This window comes from Myotis brandtii, unplaced genomic scaffold (assembly GCF_000412655.1).
Source record: "Myotis brandtii unplaced genomic scaffold, ASM41265v1 scaffold1257, whole genome shotgun sequence".
In the NCBI taxonomy this organism is placed as follows: Eukaryota; Metazoa; Chordata; class Mammalia; order Chiroptera; family Vespertilionidae; genus Myotis; species Myotis brandtii.
Window position 1 is genome coordinate 71,537 of NW_005354414.1, and position 17,083 is coordinate 88,619.

Here is a 17,083-nt window from a genome sequence, read left to right on the forward strand (position 1 = left end):
TGGGGGTCCCCACTGGGGTGCCTGGCCAGTCTGGGTGAGAGGCTGAGGGCCGTTTTCAGGTTGGCGGGTGACTGAAGCTCCCAACCTCTCCTTTTTTTCTTTTTTCTTTTTTATTCTGGGATTTATTTACCTTTTATGGCTGTCACTGGATCTGAGACCTGGCTTTAGCTCTGAGGCTCAGCTCCAGCTCTGAGACATCGGCTGCTGAAAGCATGTATCTGGGTTTGTTTGGCTTGTATAATTGAAACACTATTGCACCTCCAGCTCTGATGGCTGAAAGCAGGTTTCTGGGGTTTGTTTAGCTTCTATAATTGCAACATTTTTTCTTAGAGTGCAAGCTCAGAACCCAGCAGCGGCAGGTGGGGAACCTTGGCTTCCTCCTTCACTGGAGCAAGCAAGCCTCCTGTTTGCTTCAGAGCTGCCCGGGCCAGCCGCCATCTTGGTTGGCAGTTAATTTGCATATCGCCCTGATTAGCCAATGGGAAGCATGTCAGAGGTATGGTTAATTACCATGTTTGTCTATTATTAGATAGTATAGATTGCAAGTGTGTGTCATATATACCGCACATCAGTCAGTCGTACGGTTGGATGTATGTAAAGTCAGTCACTTAACCTTTTATATGAAATTCATGCATTGGTGAGGGATCCCTCAGATTGGCCTACACCCTCTCGAATCGGGCCTAAGCCAGCAGTGAGACATCCTTCTCACAGTCGGGGGCTGTCACAGCCTGGGACTCCTCTCTCCTAACCGCTCAACTGCAGCAGAAGCGGGAGAGGCATCCACCACTACTGCTGCACTCACCAGCCATGAGCCTGGCCAAGCAGTGCTCCCCCTGTGGGAGCAAACAAATGACCACGGAGGACCTCTTGCATTGAGCGTCTGCCCCCTGGTGGTCAGTGCACATCATATCGACCAGTTATCCCATCAGTCATTCAGCCGTTCAGTCGATTTGCTTATTAGGGTTTTATTATATAGGATATTAGTTTCAGGTGTATAATATATAAATTTTGTTTTCAGCTTTTGGTACACAGAGCAGAGTACCATACACCTTGTGCTAAAAACTCACCTGAAGAATTGTGAACTAATAAATTTTGTGTTTTTGTAAACTGCTAATAAGCACATGTTAATTTGTTTGGCCCTAATAGAAATAAAGAGCTAATCTTTCAGAAAAAGGATGAATTGTAGACTATAGATTTGTTATCACATGAATCCAAACTTCTTTTACAGTGGAGAACACATGAACTATGGTTCAAAAGGGGATGTCTAGGCATCAATCTAGAAGAACAGGAATTAGGAAGGATCTATGGTAAGACATATTTACCAAGAGTTTCTTTCGGAACACCTGGTTGTCATCCTTGAAGGAGTGCTCCATGAAGATTGCAATCGCTTCCTTTTCACAGGCTGTGTGTAGGTCCAGCAGTTCCTGCAGAGTGTCTGTGGGGAAGCTCACTCTTTGGGCCATCTGCTCGCTGTAGTGGTCGGCTGCCTTCTGCATGGCTGCTGAGTTCTCACGTTCAGCCAGAGTTAACACTGCATTTTCCAAACAAGGTACTGCTCCACTGTTGATGGCATCTACATAGGCCTTTGCAAGAGACCCCAGCCCTGAATGACATATGATATTTAGGGAATGGACAGGAAGTTCTTTCTCACTGTTTCACAAGTTTAGAGGTCAGCATTCTAAAAATCACAAAAAGTTTATTGAAACGAAATTTTGTTTTCTCTTTCTTTTTTTCCTCCCCATCTTCCTCCTTGTCCTCATTCTTGTCCCCTCATCCTTTACTTTTATAAATCTACTTCCTTATAACAACATCATGGTGTCTCCTATTCACTCTCTCTTTTATGGTTCTGACATTGAACACATGATAATATAAACTTAATTATTTCAACCAATATGTTCAAGGGTTTCCTATAACCATTTTCCAATTGAAATAACATTAAAGAGAGTTTATTTTACAGGTAGGTAATGTAGATAATTTGTGGGCAAAAATTTTCAATGAAAATTTGAGACCCAATAAAAAAAATCATCATGAATTTCAGGATTGTGACTCAAATATTAAGTCATGCAAGAGCCCATCTCAGTCCCGGTTACTGTATGTCTTCCCAGGTGGTATATCCATGAATTATAGCCCTGCACATAAGGCTATAATTAAAATGTCTTCTCAAACTCTAATTAGCTTTCAAAGATTTATATTCTGTTATATATGTCATCCAAACTGGTGTAAACTTATGAGATATCTTGTGTATCTTCATCAAGACACACTCATCTCATTGGTCCTATCATCATGCACATTCCTCTCTTTAACAGCAGCTTGTGCTTATGTCATTAGTGTGTTAGTCTCATGAGGTACAATAGGCTTCAATAATTCTCCAAATAGGGAAACTTCAGTGGAAAAAAATACATGTGTGTGTGTGCTTTTCCACATCACATAGAGAAGGAAACAAAACTGCTGAAAAACTCTCAGTACAATCACACACATTGAACTGCAGAGAAACATGTTATAACAAGGGAGACTCACGATTTCCAGTGACAATGATTCCCTCTCTGAGGGTCTTGGTTTTTGCTTCTGTGAAGATATAGTTACAGAAATTTTTGGATTGCTCCTGGAAACTGCAGTCTAGTTGGTTTTCTGACACCTCCTCCATATGGAGTAATAACTTTTTGTCATTTGTAGGCCGGTCAAAGGTAAAGCACTTTTGCTTTGGAAAGAACTTCCTGATATACTCTCTAGGCATGTTGGACTTCTGGATTTGGGGATCCTCGCCTGTAGAGAAGAAAAAAGAGCAGTGATTGGTGAGACAGTCTTTAGGCAAGGACATTGATGATTTTCATTTCAAAGGGTCTTTGCATCACTGCAACTTTGGTGTTTGCATACCTCCATTTATTTACTCATGAAAATCAATCTAATGCTAATCTCACTAAAACTTAGAATTTTTTTTTATTTTTTTGTCCAGAACCAAGAATAAAAGCAGTACTTCTGAGAAAGAAGAGGAGGTATTCATTCCATGTGAAGGAACTTATGATTTTCCCCTGGTGTCCAATGCTTGAATATTTATTAGATATTTTTGAGTGATAGATTAATCCCCAACATTATCAAAAATACATTTGATATTATAGTCCTAATGTCAGAAATATAATATGGGTTCTAAAATAAAGACAAATGTTTCTTGGTAGATATATGAAAATTTATGATATTGTTAGGAAAAATACCATGTGGAGGACAGACAATCCATGTGATTTTAAACCCCTGTAAATCAAATCTGGAGGTCAGAGATTGCAATATAGAATTTATATTATAGTCCACTGGTCAGAAATATAATGTGAGTTCTAAAGTAAGAATCAAATGTTACACCTCCACCACCCAGACCATTCTCTGATACCTGGAACCAAGTTCAAGGCATTCTCCAGGTACTCATCTTCAGTGATAGTACGTCCATCTAACTTCAGCTCCAGCATGAAATCCCGTACAACCCAAACAAAGTCTGGAAAGAAACTCCTAAACTCGGCTGAGTCATCTACTTCACCAGAGCTTGGAGAGGACTTTGTCCTGATTAGCTTGGTTAGTTCAGTCACATAGCTGGGATCTTAGCTAAGGAATGAGAAGTGCTCCCCACCAAAATTTCCAGATCTCACACGGAAATAATTGTTATGAACATTCCTATTCACCCTCTGTCCCTTTTTCTCCTCAAACATCGTTAGGACATGAGGAACAAACAACAAAAACAATGACAAAATAGTCTCAATTTCATTCTCATAGACTCCATGACACATGGTGGTTTGGTTCCTGGAAGGATACTGCAGCTGCTCCAGGGCCTGGTGGTTGATGGTGCTCATGCTGTTGTAGACAAACATGCTGCTCAGAAGCACAGCCAGGGCAAAGATCCATGAGTCATTTTTTGAGTCACCCTAGAAAGTGCACAAAAGGGGACTGAAGTGTCTATAATTTACTCACTGGTTCAGTTGTTCATGCACTAGGTCAGTTTTACTATAACTGAACAGTAGGGTAAATAACATACACTGTGAAGACAGTGGTAAATTCAAACCTCATTTTTGGGTATTCACATTGACTCCTCTCAAGGTCTGAGTTCTTGAGCAATTAAAAGAAGTGAATGACACTGTACATGTGTCAAATGTTTAAAACAGTTCTCAGAACATAGAAGTATCAATGACAATTGGGTAATGATTTCTTTGCAACTTTCTCTTGACCATGAACTTACTGATGACACAAATGCCACTGAATTAAATTCACCAACTTCTCATTGTGCATTTAAAAAATGCCAGATACTGCATTTAGTTTTGTGGATGTAAAGTTTCATAGGGCAATCTCTGATCTCCAGCGATGACTTGTTGGAGGTACAAATATACATGGCAACATGTAAATGCATCCAAGGTGACCAACTCTGCCAGGAGTGCAACCCAATCTTATCTAATAAAGAGGGAATATGCAAATTGACCATCATGCCATAACCGTCAAGATGGATGTGCCCACAGTGGAGGCCAAGTTCCGATAACGAACCTTAACAAGCAATCAGCAGGGACCTTAGGCTGTGTCCCCCGCCTGGTGGGGCTTGACAGGGCACTTCAGGCTGCGCCCCCAGCCCCAGCACTAGGCCAGGGGACCTCAGGCCATGCTCCATGCCTGGCACCAGGCCGGGGGACCTGAGGCCTCTCCCCTGTCTCAGCACTGGGCTGGGGGACCTGAGGCTGTGCCCCCCACCTGGCGGGGCTTGATGGGGACCTCACGCTGCACCCCCTGGCCTGGGCCAGGGGACCTCAAGGTGCTCCCCCTGGCCCTGGCTGGGGGACCTCAGGCAGCGCACCCCACCCTGTCACCAGGCCAGGGTACTGGGGGAGCTGAGGCTCTACCCCCCACCTGGCAGGTCTTGACAGGGTTGGGGCCAGCTAGGTCTTGATCTCGCCCAACGTGGGTGGGACTGACTGGGTCTGGGTCTCACGTGATTTTGAGGTGCCTCGGGTATGCAGGGACTGGATTCTGGGTCCTGCAGACTCTGATAGGAGGGAGATTTTCATATACATTTTACTAATTTTCTTTCATCCCGGTCACTTCTATTATAGAGAAAGGGCAAATCGCAATATTAAAGTATTTCCTCTAATTCAGCAGTTCTCAACCTGTGGGTCATGACCCCTTTGGGGGTCAAATGATCCTTTCACAGGGGTTGCCTAAATACATTCTGCATATCAGATATTTACATTACAATTCATAAACAGTAGCAAAATTACAGTTATGAAGTAGCAACAAAAATAATTGTATGGTTGGGGGTCACCACAACATGAAGAACTGTATTAAAGGGTCACAGCATTAAGAAGGTTGAGAACCACTGCTCTAATTAATTCCCTTTTAATGTGCATGAATTTCGTGCACCGGGCCACTAGTGTTATAACATAAAAGGCAAAGGAGGAATGCTAAACACAGAAAAATTACGCTGTGATTACAGGGCAAGAAGGAATTATGTCTGAATGAGATTCAATCTCATTAGTTGAAAGTAACAGGACTTTTCTTTAAAGAATGGACAGAATGTGGAATTGTGGAGAGAAAGAGACCATGTAGAAGCCAATCAGAATTGTTAAAAAGTGTGTTCATACAAAGGTACTACCTGTTATTTTATTTGATTGAAGTAGTGGTTATGTATGTGGTAGGAATAGATGATGAGGCTGAACATAACATTCAGGGTAAATCATGAGTAACTATGAACTTGAATTGGATATTGCTAAAAACACTAGAGTTGCAAGGACAGCAAGTATTTCTGCTGCTATCAGTTGACAGTCATGTTTTGGCTCCTTTACAAATGTAATTAGCTAAAAACAAGAAGGATTATATAAACCACAATCTGTTAGCAATCAGTAGACCATCTTGGGCTTATGCTGATGTGATTATTGAGTACTTTAAACCTGAATTATGCAAAGTGAAATAAGCCATTCAGAGAAAGAAAAGTGTCATATGATTTTACTCTTATGTGAAATCTAATGAACCAACAAGTACCATAGAGGCAGGCTCATAGAAAGCAGGCTGACAACTGTTGGAGGTGGATGTGGGGTTTGGGGCTGAAGCTAGAGGTATTGAGAAAAAGAAAAGAAAGGCTTCATGTACAGGGGAACAGTTTGGTGAATGCTAGGGGTAGGGGTGAATGCTAGGTGGGAGAAGTTGGGGGAGCGTAAAGGAGGGATAAATGGTGATAGACAGAGATTTGATTTTGGGTGGCAAACACACAATATAATATACAGATAATGTGTTGTATAATTTGGCTCCTGAAACCTGTATAACTCTGTTAACCAGTGTCACCTCAATAATTTCAATAAAAAAGTCAATGTTCAAATTCAGAATTTAATTCCTGCCACTTCTCTTTTTGTAGTAAAGGAAGCCAAAGATCCACTGCTGGAACTTTAACTTTAGACTCTGGCTAATACAAATAAGGGCACAGATTGACCACAACTAATACAGTAAATACAGATTACCTAAAAATATCTCATTTACAATGCTTGTGTTTTGGGTCTCTAGCATCTGAATTTATAGAAATCAGGGAGGAATTCATCTCTAAAGCTCAGATACTTGGAATAAAATGTTTTATTAATGTGACAAGTGTTTTTGGAGATTACATATGTTATTCTACTGAAACCCCATTTTTATGTTACCTACACTCAAGACCATAAACCTCACACACCTTAAATATTGGAGTGCATTGATCTCATAATTATAACTTCTTCCAGGATGTTTTCTTATCCTGAATCCTGAATAAATATGTCACTCCTTGTATCCATGGTACACTATATTGATAACACTGCTTATTTCTTATCTTCCAACTAGGCTCTGGGCCTTTTCCTCAGTTGTGCATATCTGTAGTACTTAACACAAAATCCTAGAATTTAGATGCCCAATAAGTATTTGTTGTATTGTAACTTTCAACCAAGTATAAAAATAAGAAGTTATAAGCCTAATAAAGAAAATATTGAATTTTCAAGAAACATAATTAAACCTCGTTATTCTTAATTAGATTTGTAGTTTAAAGGAATAGGTCATAGAAGGTGAATTAAGGTGGAAAATTAAAATGTAAGTGGATTATCAAGAACAAAAAAGACTTTTCCTTACCTTTTCCACATCGCCCAGACCCTCAGTGTCCAGAAGGACCAGAGTATTGTTGGGCTTCAAGGGGTGTGGTACACACCACATCCAGATGCCCTTGGTTTCAGACCTCACTGTGGAGCCCAAAGAGAAACCTGCAAAGGAAGAGGAGAAAGCATTATAAAGTAACAGCTGATAGTCCAGGCTTCTCATAGATTACATTGGTTAAAACTATGGGAATGTGAGTGCCAGGGTGGGTGAAGTTTGCTTTCATTTCAGCAAGGACAGCCTATCCAACCTTTATCCATGTTATAGACCTTCTCAAAAAACACTTTGTATTTCCTATTCACTCCATACTATCAATGGCTTGATATATGTCACATTACAGAATTAATATAACCTCTATTGACCTTTATATTTTTTTGACACTAAAGAGCTCCCTTGTCCTTCAGATTCTGGTAGATTTCCACCAGTGGGAGGCACCAGCATGAGACTAGAAGTCAGGCATATGTTCCCTTGCTTACCCCTTAGTGAGTCACAGTGTCCCAGTGCCTCAGTTCCTCTATGGTGGGTCACAGCCCTTTCATTTAACTCCATCACAAAGTGCTGGTCTTTGCCACATTCTGGTTTCACTTTTTGCTTGATATAGGAGTGACTATAGTTACCTGGCCATTGCTATTGCCACCCTCTGGGTGCTTCCTCATCTCTAATTAGTTCTCTGTGACCTGCTTATACACTTGTATGAATCCCTCTATTAAACACTCTTTAGTTACCCCTTGACAGGTTCTTTTGTGTCCTGCCAGGAACTGGGTTGATAATCATCTTTCTTGAATTTTTTCCCCCTTTCACTCCTGCATTTTTCTCATTTCTTTTCATTTCTACAAGGAAATGAGGAGGGTTTTTTCACTGTGTCAGGTGGAGATGGAAGTGAAGGCAGAAAAGACCAGTGAAACATGGTTGCTCCTCTTTCAAAGCCTTACTAGTAAACCTACAGGTGGGGAGCATGTGAGGGATATGCCCAAGAACCTGTATGTGATATATCTTGTCCAACAGTTCAACATTGTTAACATCTGCCATAGGCCAATGTTTCCTTCAATGGGCACTAGAAATGGACATGATGGAAGGGGTAGGGGAGGTTGGTTCAGCTTCACTCAGGCCATTCTATTTCTACACCCAGTGAGTTTTCCACAGAGAGGGTATAAAGCCTGAGATGGCCTGCATTCTTCTACATTGTGATAGAATTTGATTGCATGCTTATTAATACAGAGTAATCTGAACTCCCAGTTCTCCCAGTGAGAAAAGGTGGGTGTAATTGGAGATTATCATTCTTAGTTATGAGTTAAAAATTCCTCAAAGAAAGTTATCAACAAGGGGAGAGCTTAGAGATCTGGTCTTGCTCCTGTATCTTGATTGGACACGAAACCTTCTTTTTTGTTTTTTTTTCTTTTGTATGATTTGGGTGGTGGAGTAAAAATTCAGGTGTTGTTGTTTTTCCATTTACAGTTTACTTTCAACATTATTTTGTATGAGTTTTAGTTGTACAGCATAGTGGTTAGATAATCATATACTTTGCAAAGTGTTCCCACTGATATTACAAGGACTCATTTGGCACTATACATAGTTATTACAATATTATTGACTATAACTATGTGTGTTAACATATTTTGAGGGTTGGGACTTCCACAGTCAATGAAATATCAACTCGTTATTGCCTGGTGTTGTCTTGAGTAGAATTAAAATGATGGTGTTGAAATTCCTCAACAGACATCTCTCTCTCTCTCTCTCTCTCTCTCTCTCTCCCTCTCTCTCTCTTAGGGTTCTCAAACCTTTTAATCCTTAAAAAGCCTATCAGTTAATTTAAGATAGGCAAGGAAAAGTGTTCCCCCTGATGGGTGGCTCAGAATTTATTTACAACAAAGATCAAGACAAAATGTTTTGCTGGAAGGAAATTGAAAGATTGTGAAGCAAAAAGGAAAAGGGAAGAAAAGGGAAAGAAGGGGTGAGACTGAAAGAAAGAGACATAGTGACAATGTCTCCAAGACAATGAGAAATATTTCTAGGAATATTTGGAGTTCAGTGTATTGAAGTTTATGGCATAACTAGTGGCCTGGTGTACAAAATTTATGCACATTAAAAGGGAATTAATTAGAGGAAATATTTTAACATTGCTATTTTTCCTTTCTCTATAACAGAAGTATCAGAGATGAAAGAAAATTAGTAAAATGTATATGAAAATCTTCCTCCTGTCAGATTCTGGGGCTTGCTGCAGTACCCAGAGTCAAATTCCTGACCATCTCCTTAAGCTACGAAATCACGCGAGACCCACACCTGGCCGGCCCCACCACCATTGGGTGAGATCCAGACCCAGCCGGCCTCACCCCCATCAAGCCCTGCTGGGCAGGGGGGGGGCAGCCTCAGATCCCCCATCAAGCCCCACCAGGTGGGGGTGTGGCCTGAGGTCTCCTGGCAAGCACCGCCAGGCAGGTGGTGCAGCCTCAGGCCCCCCAGCCCGAGGAGAAGGAGGCAGCCTGTGGGTTCCCGGCCCAGCTCCGGAGTGGAGGGCATGCGTAGAGGTCCTCTGAAAAGCCCGGCCTCAGGTACTCCAGCCCAGTGCCAGGGTGCGTAGCCTCAGGTCCCCACTAAAGCCCTACTGGGTGGGAGGCACAGCCTCAGATTCCCCAGCCCAGCCTGGCACCATGCAGCCTCAGGTCCCTGCTGATTGCTCGTTAAGGGAATCCTGTCTCTGCTGTGGGCGCAGCCTTCTTGGGTTATGGGAACCCTGCCTCCACTGTGGACGCAACCATCTTGTGATGGTGTGAGGGTTAATTTGCATATTACCTCTTTATTATATAAGATGGTGCTGAGCTAGTGAGACACAAAGGAAGACATTGGAGAATAAAAATTGTATGTGATTTTCATAGAGAGAAATGAGTTACAGGATATAGGCAGATTGCTCTAAAATCAGTAAGAATAAAAAATGAGAAATTCCACCAGCCAGAAGAGCCACCACAGCTGTGAACAACACCCACCAGAGGAGCTGCTGCCAACTGAGGAGCAGCTGCTACCGCAACCACCCAAGGAGCAACCACAGCCCAAGGAGCCACTGCCACCCAGGGAGCAGCCACTGAACGACTCAACATCTAGATATGTCAGTGAGATCAAACATGGGTAGGCAAAGAAACCCCCAAAGGAAAGAAAAGGAGGACTCGCCAGAAAAGCAGCTAAGTGAGACAGAGGCATGCAACATGACAGAAAAAGAATTCAGAATAAGGGTCCTAGCGTGCATAAACCGGATGGAGGAAAAAATCAACTACTTATGCAAGAAGCAAGAAGAAACAGATGAAAAAATCAATAACTTATGCAAGACCCAAGAAGAAATGAAGAGCGATATAGCTGCAATAAAAAACACCATTGAAAGCATCAACAGTAGACTAGGAGAAGCGGAGGACCGAATTAGTGAATTAGAAGACAAGGAAGCAAAACACACCCAAACTGTACTGCAATTGGAGAAAAAAATTAAAAGACAGGAGGAGAGCCTAAGGGAGCTTTGGGACAACATGAAACGAAACAACATACGAATAATAGGGGTGCCAGAACAACAGAAAGATGAACAAGGATTAGAAAACCTACTCGAAGAAATAATATCAGAAAACTTCCCTGAGGTGGGGAAGAAAAAAGTCACACAAGCACAGAGAGTCCCAAACAAGGTGAACCCGAAAAGACCCACACCAAGACACATCATAATTACCATGGCAAATGTTCAGGACAAAGAGAGAATCTTACAGGCTGCAAGAGAGAGACGGAAAGTTACATACAAGGGATCTCCCATTAGATTATCAAATGATTTCTCAACAGAAACACATCAGGCCAGAAAAGAATGGACAGAAATTTACAAAGTGATGCAAAGCAAAGGACTGAACCCAAGAATACTCTATCCAGCAAGGCTATCATTCAAAATTGAAGGGGAAATAAGAAGCTTCACAGACAAAAAAAGGCTAAGGGAGTTTATCACCACCAAGCCAGCAATGCAAGAAATGCTAAAGGGACTGGTGTAAAAAGAAGAAATAAAAAGCTCAGAAAGAAAACAGCCACACAAAAAAAGAAATGGCTACAAACAAGTACCTTTCAATAATAACTTTAAACGTAAACGGACTAAATGCTCCAACCAAAAGACATCGAGTGGCTGAATGGATAAAAAAACATGACCCATACATCTGCTGTCTACAAGAGACCCACCTCATTAGAAGGGACTCACACAGACTGAAAGTGAAGGGATGGAAAAATATCTTTCAGGCAAATGGAAAGGAAAAGAAAGCTGGGGTAGCAATACTTATATCAGACAAAATAGACCTCAAAGTGAAGGCCATAACAAGAGATAAGGAAGGCCACTTCATAATACTAAAGGGATCAATACAACAAGAAGATATAACCCTGGTAAACATATATGCACCCAATGCAGGAGCACCCAAATACATAAAAAAACTCCTGGAAGATATCAAAGGAGAGATCGACAACAATACAATCATAGTAGGGGACTTTAATACACCACTGACACCACTGGATAAGCCCGCTAGACAAACAATCAGCAAAGAAACAGCAATCCTAAATGACTCACTAGATCAGATGGACTTAATTGACATCTTCAGAACACTTCACCCCAAAGCCATGGAATATACATTCCTCTCAGGTGCTCATGGGACATATTCAAAAATAGACCACATATTGGGTCACAAGCAAAGTCTCCACAAATTCAAGAAGATTGAAATCATAAAAAGCTTCTTCTCAGACCACGATGGCATAATGTTAGAAATAAACTACAATAAAAACAACCCAAAATACTCAAACACTTGGAAGCTGAATAGCATGTTATTAAATATTGATTGGGTTACCAATGACATCAAAGAAGAAATTAAAAACATCCTGGACACTAATGACAATGAAAACACAACAATCCAAAACCTATGGGACACAATGAAAGCAGTCCTGAGAGGGAAGTTTATAGCTCTACAGGCCTATCTCAAAAAACAAGAAAAAATGGTAGTAAATCATCTAACTCTTCAACTCAAAGAATTAGAAAGAGAGCAACAAGAAAACCCCAGAGTGAGCAGAAGGAAGGAGATAATAAAGATTAGAGCAGAAATAAATGACATAGAGACCAAAAAAACAATACAGAAAATCAATGAAACCAAGAGCTGGTTCTTTGAAAGGATAAACAAGATCGACAAACCTCTAGCCAGGCTCACCAAGAAGCAAAGAGAGAGGACCCAAATAAACCAAATCAGAAACGATAGAGGCGAAATAACAACAGACCCCACAGAAATACAAATGATTGTTAAACAATACTATGGACAGCTCTACTCCAACAAACTAGACAACCTGGAGGAAATGGACAAATTCCTAGGAAAATACAACATTCCAAAACTCAATCAGGAAGAATCTAAAAATCTCAATAGGCCAATAACTATGGAAGAAATTGAAGCAGTCATCAAAAAGCTCCCAGCAAACAAAAGCCCAGGACCAGATGGCTTCTCAGGGGAGTTTTACCAAACTTTCAAGGAAGAACTAAAACCTATCCTCCTCAGACTACTACAAAAAATTCAGGAGGAAGGAACACTTCCAAGCTCATTCTATGAAGCCAGCATCACCCTAATACCAAAACCAGGTAAAGACAACACAATGAAAGAGAATTACAGGCCAATATCCCTCATGAACATAGATGCCAAAATCCTCAACAAAATCTTAGCAAATCGGATCCAACAGTACATCAGAAAGATCATACACCATGACCAAGTAGGATTTATCCCAGGAATGCAAGGATGGTACAACATCCGTAAATCAATAAACGTAATACATCACATAAACAAATTGAAAGAAAAAAACCACATGGTCATATCAATTGATGCAGAAAAAGCATTCGACAAAATCCAACACCCATTTTTGATAAAAACTCTCAGCAAGGTGGGAATAGAAGGATCATACCTCAACATAATAAAAGCCATATATGACAGGCCCACAGCCAACATCATACTCAATGGACAAAAACTAACACCATTTCCCCTAAGAACAGGAACAAGACAGGGATGCCCACTCTCGCCACTCCTCTTCAACATAGTCCTGGAAGTATTAGCCATTGCAATTAGACAAGAAGAAGAAATAAAAGGCATCCAAATTGGAAAAGAGGAAGTAAAACTGTCCTTATTTGCAGACGACATGATATTATACATACAAAACCCTAGAGACTCCATCAAAAAACTACTAGACTTAATACATGAATTTGGCAATGTAGCAGGATACAAAATTAACCCCAAGAAATCTGAGGCATTTCTATACACCAATAGTGAACTTTCAGAAAGAGAGATTATAAAAACAATCCCATTTACCATCGCACCAAAAAAATTAAGATACCTAGGAATAAACTTAACTAAAGAGGTAAAAGACCTCTACTCAGAAAACTACAGGACGTTGAAAAAAGAGATAGAGGAAGACATAAAGAGATGGAAGAACATACCATGTTCTTGGATTGGTAGAATCAACATCATTAAAATGTCCATACTACCCAAAGCAATCTATAAATTCAACGCACTTCCCATTAAAATACCAATGGCCTACTTCAAAGATCTAGAACGAACTCTCCAAAAATTCATCTGGAATAAAAAAAGACCCCGAATAGCTGCAGCGATCCTGAGAAAGAACAAAGTAGGTGGGATCTCAATGCCAGATATCAAGCTGTATTACAAAGCCACTGTTCTCAAAACTGCCTGGTACTGGCACAAGAACAGACATATAGATCAGTGGAATAGAATAGAGAGTCCAGAAATTAGCCCGAACCAATATGCTCAATTAATATTTGACAAAGGAGGCAAGAACATACAATGGAGCCAAGATAGTCTCTTCAATAAATGGTGTTGGGAAAATTGGACAGATATATGCAAGAAAATGAAACTAGACCACCAACTTACACCATACACAAGAATAAACTCAAAATGGATAAAGGACTTAAATGTACGACAGGAAACCATAAAAATTCTAGAAGAATCCAAAGGCAACAAAATCTCAGACATATGCCAAAGCAATTTCTTCACTGATACAGCTCCTAGGGCAGTTGAAACTAAAGAGAAAATGAACAAATGGGACTACATCAAAATAAAAAGCTTCTGCACAGCAAAAGAAACCATCAACAAAACAACAAGAAAACCCACTGCGTGGGAAAACATATTTGCCAACGTCATATCTGATAAGGGCCTAATCTCCAAAATTTATAGGGAACTCATACAACTTAACAAAAAGAAGATAAACAATCCAATCAAAAAATGGGCAAAGGATCTAAATAGACACCTTTCAAAAGAGGACATTCAGAAAGCCAAGAGACATATGAAAACATGCTCAAAGTCACTAATCATCCGAGAGATGCAAATCAAAACAACAATGAGGTACCATCTCACACCTGTCAGAATGGCTATCATCAACAAATCAACAAACGACAAGTGCTGGAGAGGATGTGGAGAAAAAGGAACACTTGTGCACTGCTGGTGGGAATGCAGACTGGTGCAGCCACTATGGAAGACAGTATGGAGTTTCCTCAAAAAACTGGAAATGGAACTCCCATTTGACCCTGTGATCCCACTTCTAGGAATATATCCCAAGAAACCAGAAACACCAATCAGAAAGGATATATGCACCCATATGTTCATAGCAGCACAATTCACCATAGCTAAGATCTGGAAACAGCCTAAGTGCCCATCAGTAGATGAATGGATTAGAAAACTGTGGTACATCTACACGATGGAATACTATGCTGCTGTAAAAAAGAAGGAACTCTTACAATTTGCAACGGCATGGATGGAGCTGGAGAGCATTATGCTAAGTGAAATAAGCCAGTCAATGAAGGAAAAATACCACATGATCTCACTCATTCATGGATAATAAAGACCATTACAAACTTTTGAACAATAATAGATACAGAGGCAGAGCTGCCTCAAACTGATTGTCAAACTGCAGTGGGAAGGCCAGAGAGGGTTGGGGGGCAGAAGGGAGGGGAGTAAGAGATCAACCGAAGGACTTGTATGCATGCATATAAGCAAAACCAATGGACATAAGACACTGGGGGGTAGGGGAAGCCAGGGGATTGTCAAGGGCGGGGAAAAAAAGGACACATATGTAATACCCTTTGTAATACTTTAAGCAATAAAAAAAATTTAAAAAAAAAAAAAAAATGAGAAATTAATAGAAAAGAAAAATGACATCAAGAAATAGAAAATACAAAAAGAAAATGAATATGTGAGAGATGCTCAAACTTATTTTTAATGAGGCAAATAATATGCAGCTATACAGTCACCAGATCATCAAATTTTAAAAGTCATTTACCAAAGTTTTATGAGGATGCGGAAAATTCTCAATTACTGCTAATAAAAATATACAGTATAATGCATATAAAGTTTGAAAGCTGTTAAAAATACCTAGAAAGGCTGACCACATATATACTTCATGACCCAGCAATTTTATTTCTGGGTCTGTCACACAAGGTAGCTTGTGTACATGTGCACCAGGATATACAAATAAGAAGATTCATGACAGCATCACTCATAAAAGTAAAAACTGAGAAACAAAAACAATGTCATCAACAACAAATGGATAAATAAATGATGGTATCTTCTCACAATAGCATACTATAAAATAGCGAAAATAAATTACAGATACATATGATAAACTAGGTAAAAGAAATTGCTTGTTGAGCAAAAGAAGCAAGATTCCCAAGCATACCGGAATGGACTTCCCTTTATATAATATTCAAGCTATTCTTACAAATGCATACACAGCTTGTAAAACGGCTTATCAAAAGGAAAAGGGAAAGCATGCAGCATGAAAATCAAAACATTGGTGAGCTCTAGTGAGGTGTCAGAGGGTACATCTAGGGCTTTTGGGTGCTGGTGATGTTTTATTTCTTAATATGGACAGTGATTACACAGGTGACCACTTTATATTTATTAACTTTGTATATGTGTATGTTTTGTGCACTCTTCTGTGTTACAGTTCACATATTAGAAAAGGCTAGATAAAGAAAAGAGGGTATAATTTAGCTAAGTTTTATTCAGAAATGAAGCAAAAAATTGGACGGTACACCCATTGAGAGATGAGATATATAGAATATACTGTTGTTCATTGTTCCTTCCATCACTTTTAAAAACAGGACATGATGAATAATATTTGTGTACTATTTGAAAAAGCCCTAAAGTTTAGGGCAAAAGTGATGGGAGAGAAAGCAAGGGAATAATTGCTGGAGCTGAGCTCCTCAGCAGAAGAGTGGATGGGATCAAGAATAATGGGTGGATCTTTGAATAAAGTTGGGGAACCCCTTGTTACTGGCTCAAAGAGTGAGGGTTTGTGTAACAATGGGGTTTAAGATATTTATTTCTTTGTGACAGATAGAATTTTTCTTCAGTGGAAGAAGTTGGGCTCTCTTTTTAAGATGACCCTGAAGAAGGTATGATGAGTCTGTGCTATCACTATCTCCAAGCAAATGGCCCCCGCCCCAGAACAACACTCACCATGGTTCTGTCCTGCCAGGCGGTTCATCAGGTAGGATTTTCCTGTCCGATACAGACCTGCGATGGCCACCACCACCACAGGCTGAGAGATCTTGTCTAGAATCTCCAGTGCTGTTGGGTTTACTGTCAGCTGATTATTCTGATTTTCCACCAGACAGATGGGGTCCATCTTAGTGTATCCAGAGGCCATGGTGAGCTGTAACCCAAAGAAACAATTCCGTACAACACAAGATCCAGAAGTCATATCTAATGGTTATACAAGTCACATGCTTGTCAACTTTCTTGTGCGTAGAACTTATAAATCTGTTTCCTACATTTTGTATGCTTCCAAAACTTAAGTATTTAGCCAAATGTGTCAAAGCCTGGCACAGATTCCTAATGTACATTATCATATTGATTTTTAAATAAACCCTAATACAACCTTGCCCATGTGATGCATAAAAGGAATAGAATGAGCAAAA

The 17,083-nt window shown here is 40.2% G+C and overlaps 1 protein-coding gene across 1 annotated transcript in view; it reads right to left on the reverse strand.

The window, feature by feature from the left end:
* LOC102247012 (guanylate-binding protein 7-like) overlaps window positions 1–16,812 on the reverse strand; it is a 24,873-nt gene extending 8,061 nt beyond the window's left edge. The window contains exons 1-6 of the mRNA XM_014534169.1: window positions 16,623–16,812; window positions 7,105–7,232; window positions 3,796–3,905; window positions 3,380–3,576; window positions 2,518–2,763; window positions 1,323–1,603 (exon numbers count right to left, since the gene is read on the reverse strand). Of these exons, the coding sequence (XP_014389655.1) occupies window positions 1,323–1,603; window positions 2,518–2,763; window positions 3,380–3,576; window positions 3,796–3,905; window positions 7,105–7,232; window positions 16,623–16,812 (1,152 nt within the window). The remainder of the gene's footprint in view (window positions 1–1,322; window positions 1,604–2,517; window positions 2,764–3,379; window positions 3,577–3,795; window positions 3,906–7,104; window positions 7,233–16,622) is intronic.
* Between the last annotated feature and the right edge of the window lie 271 nt (window positions 16,813–17,083).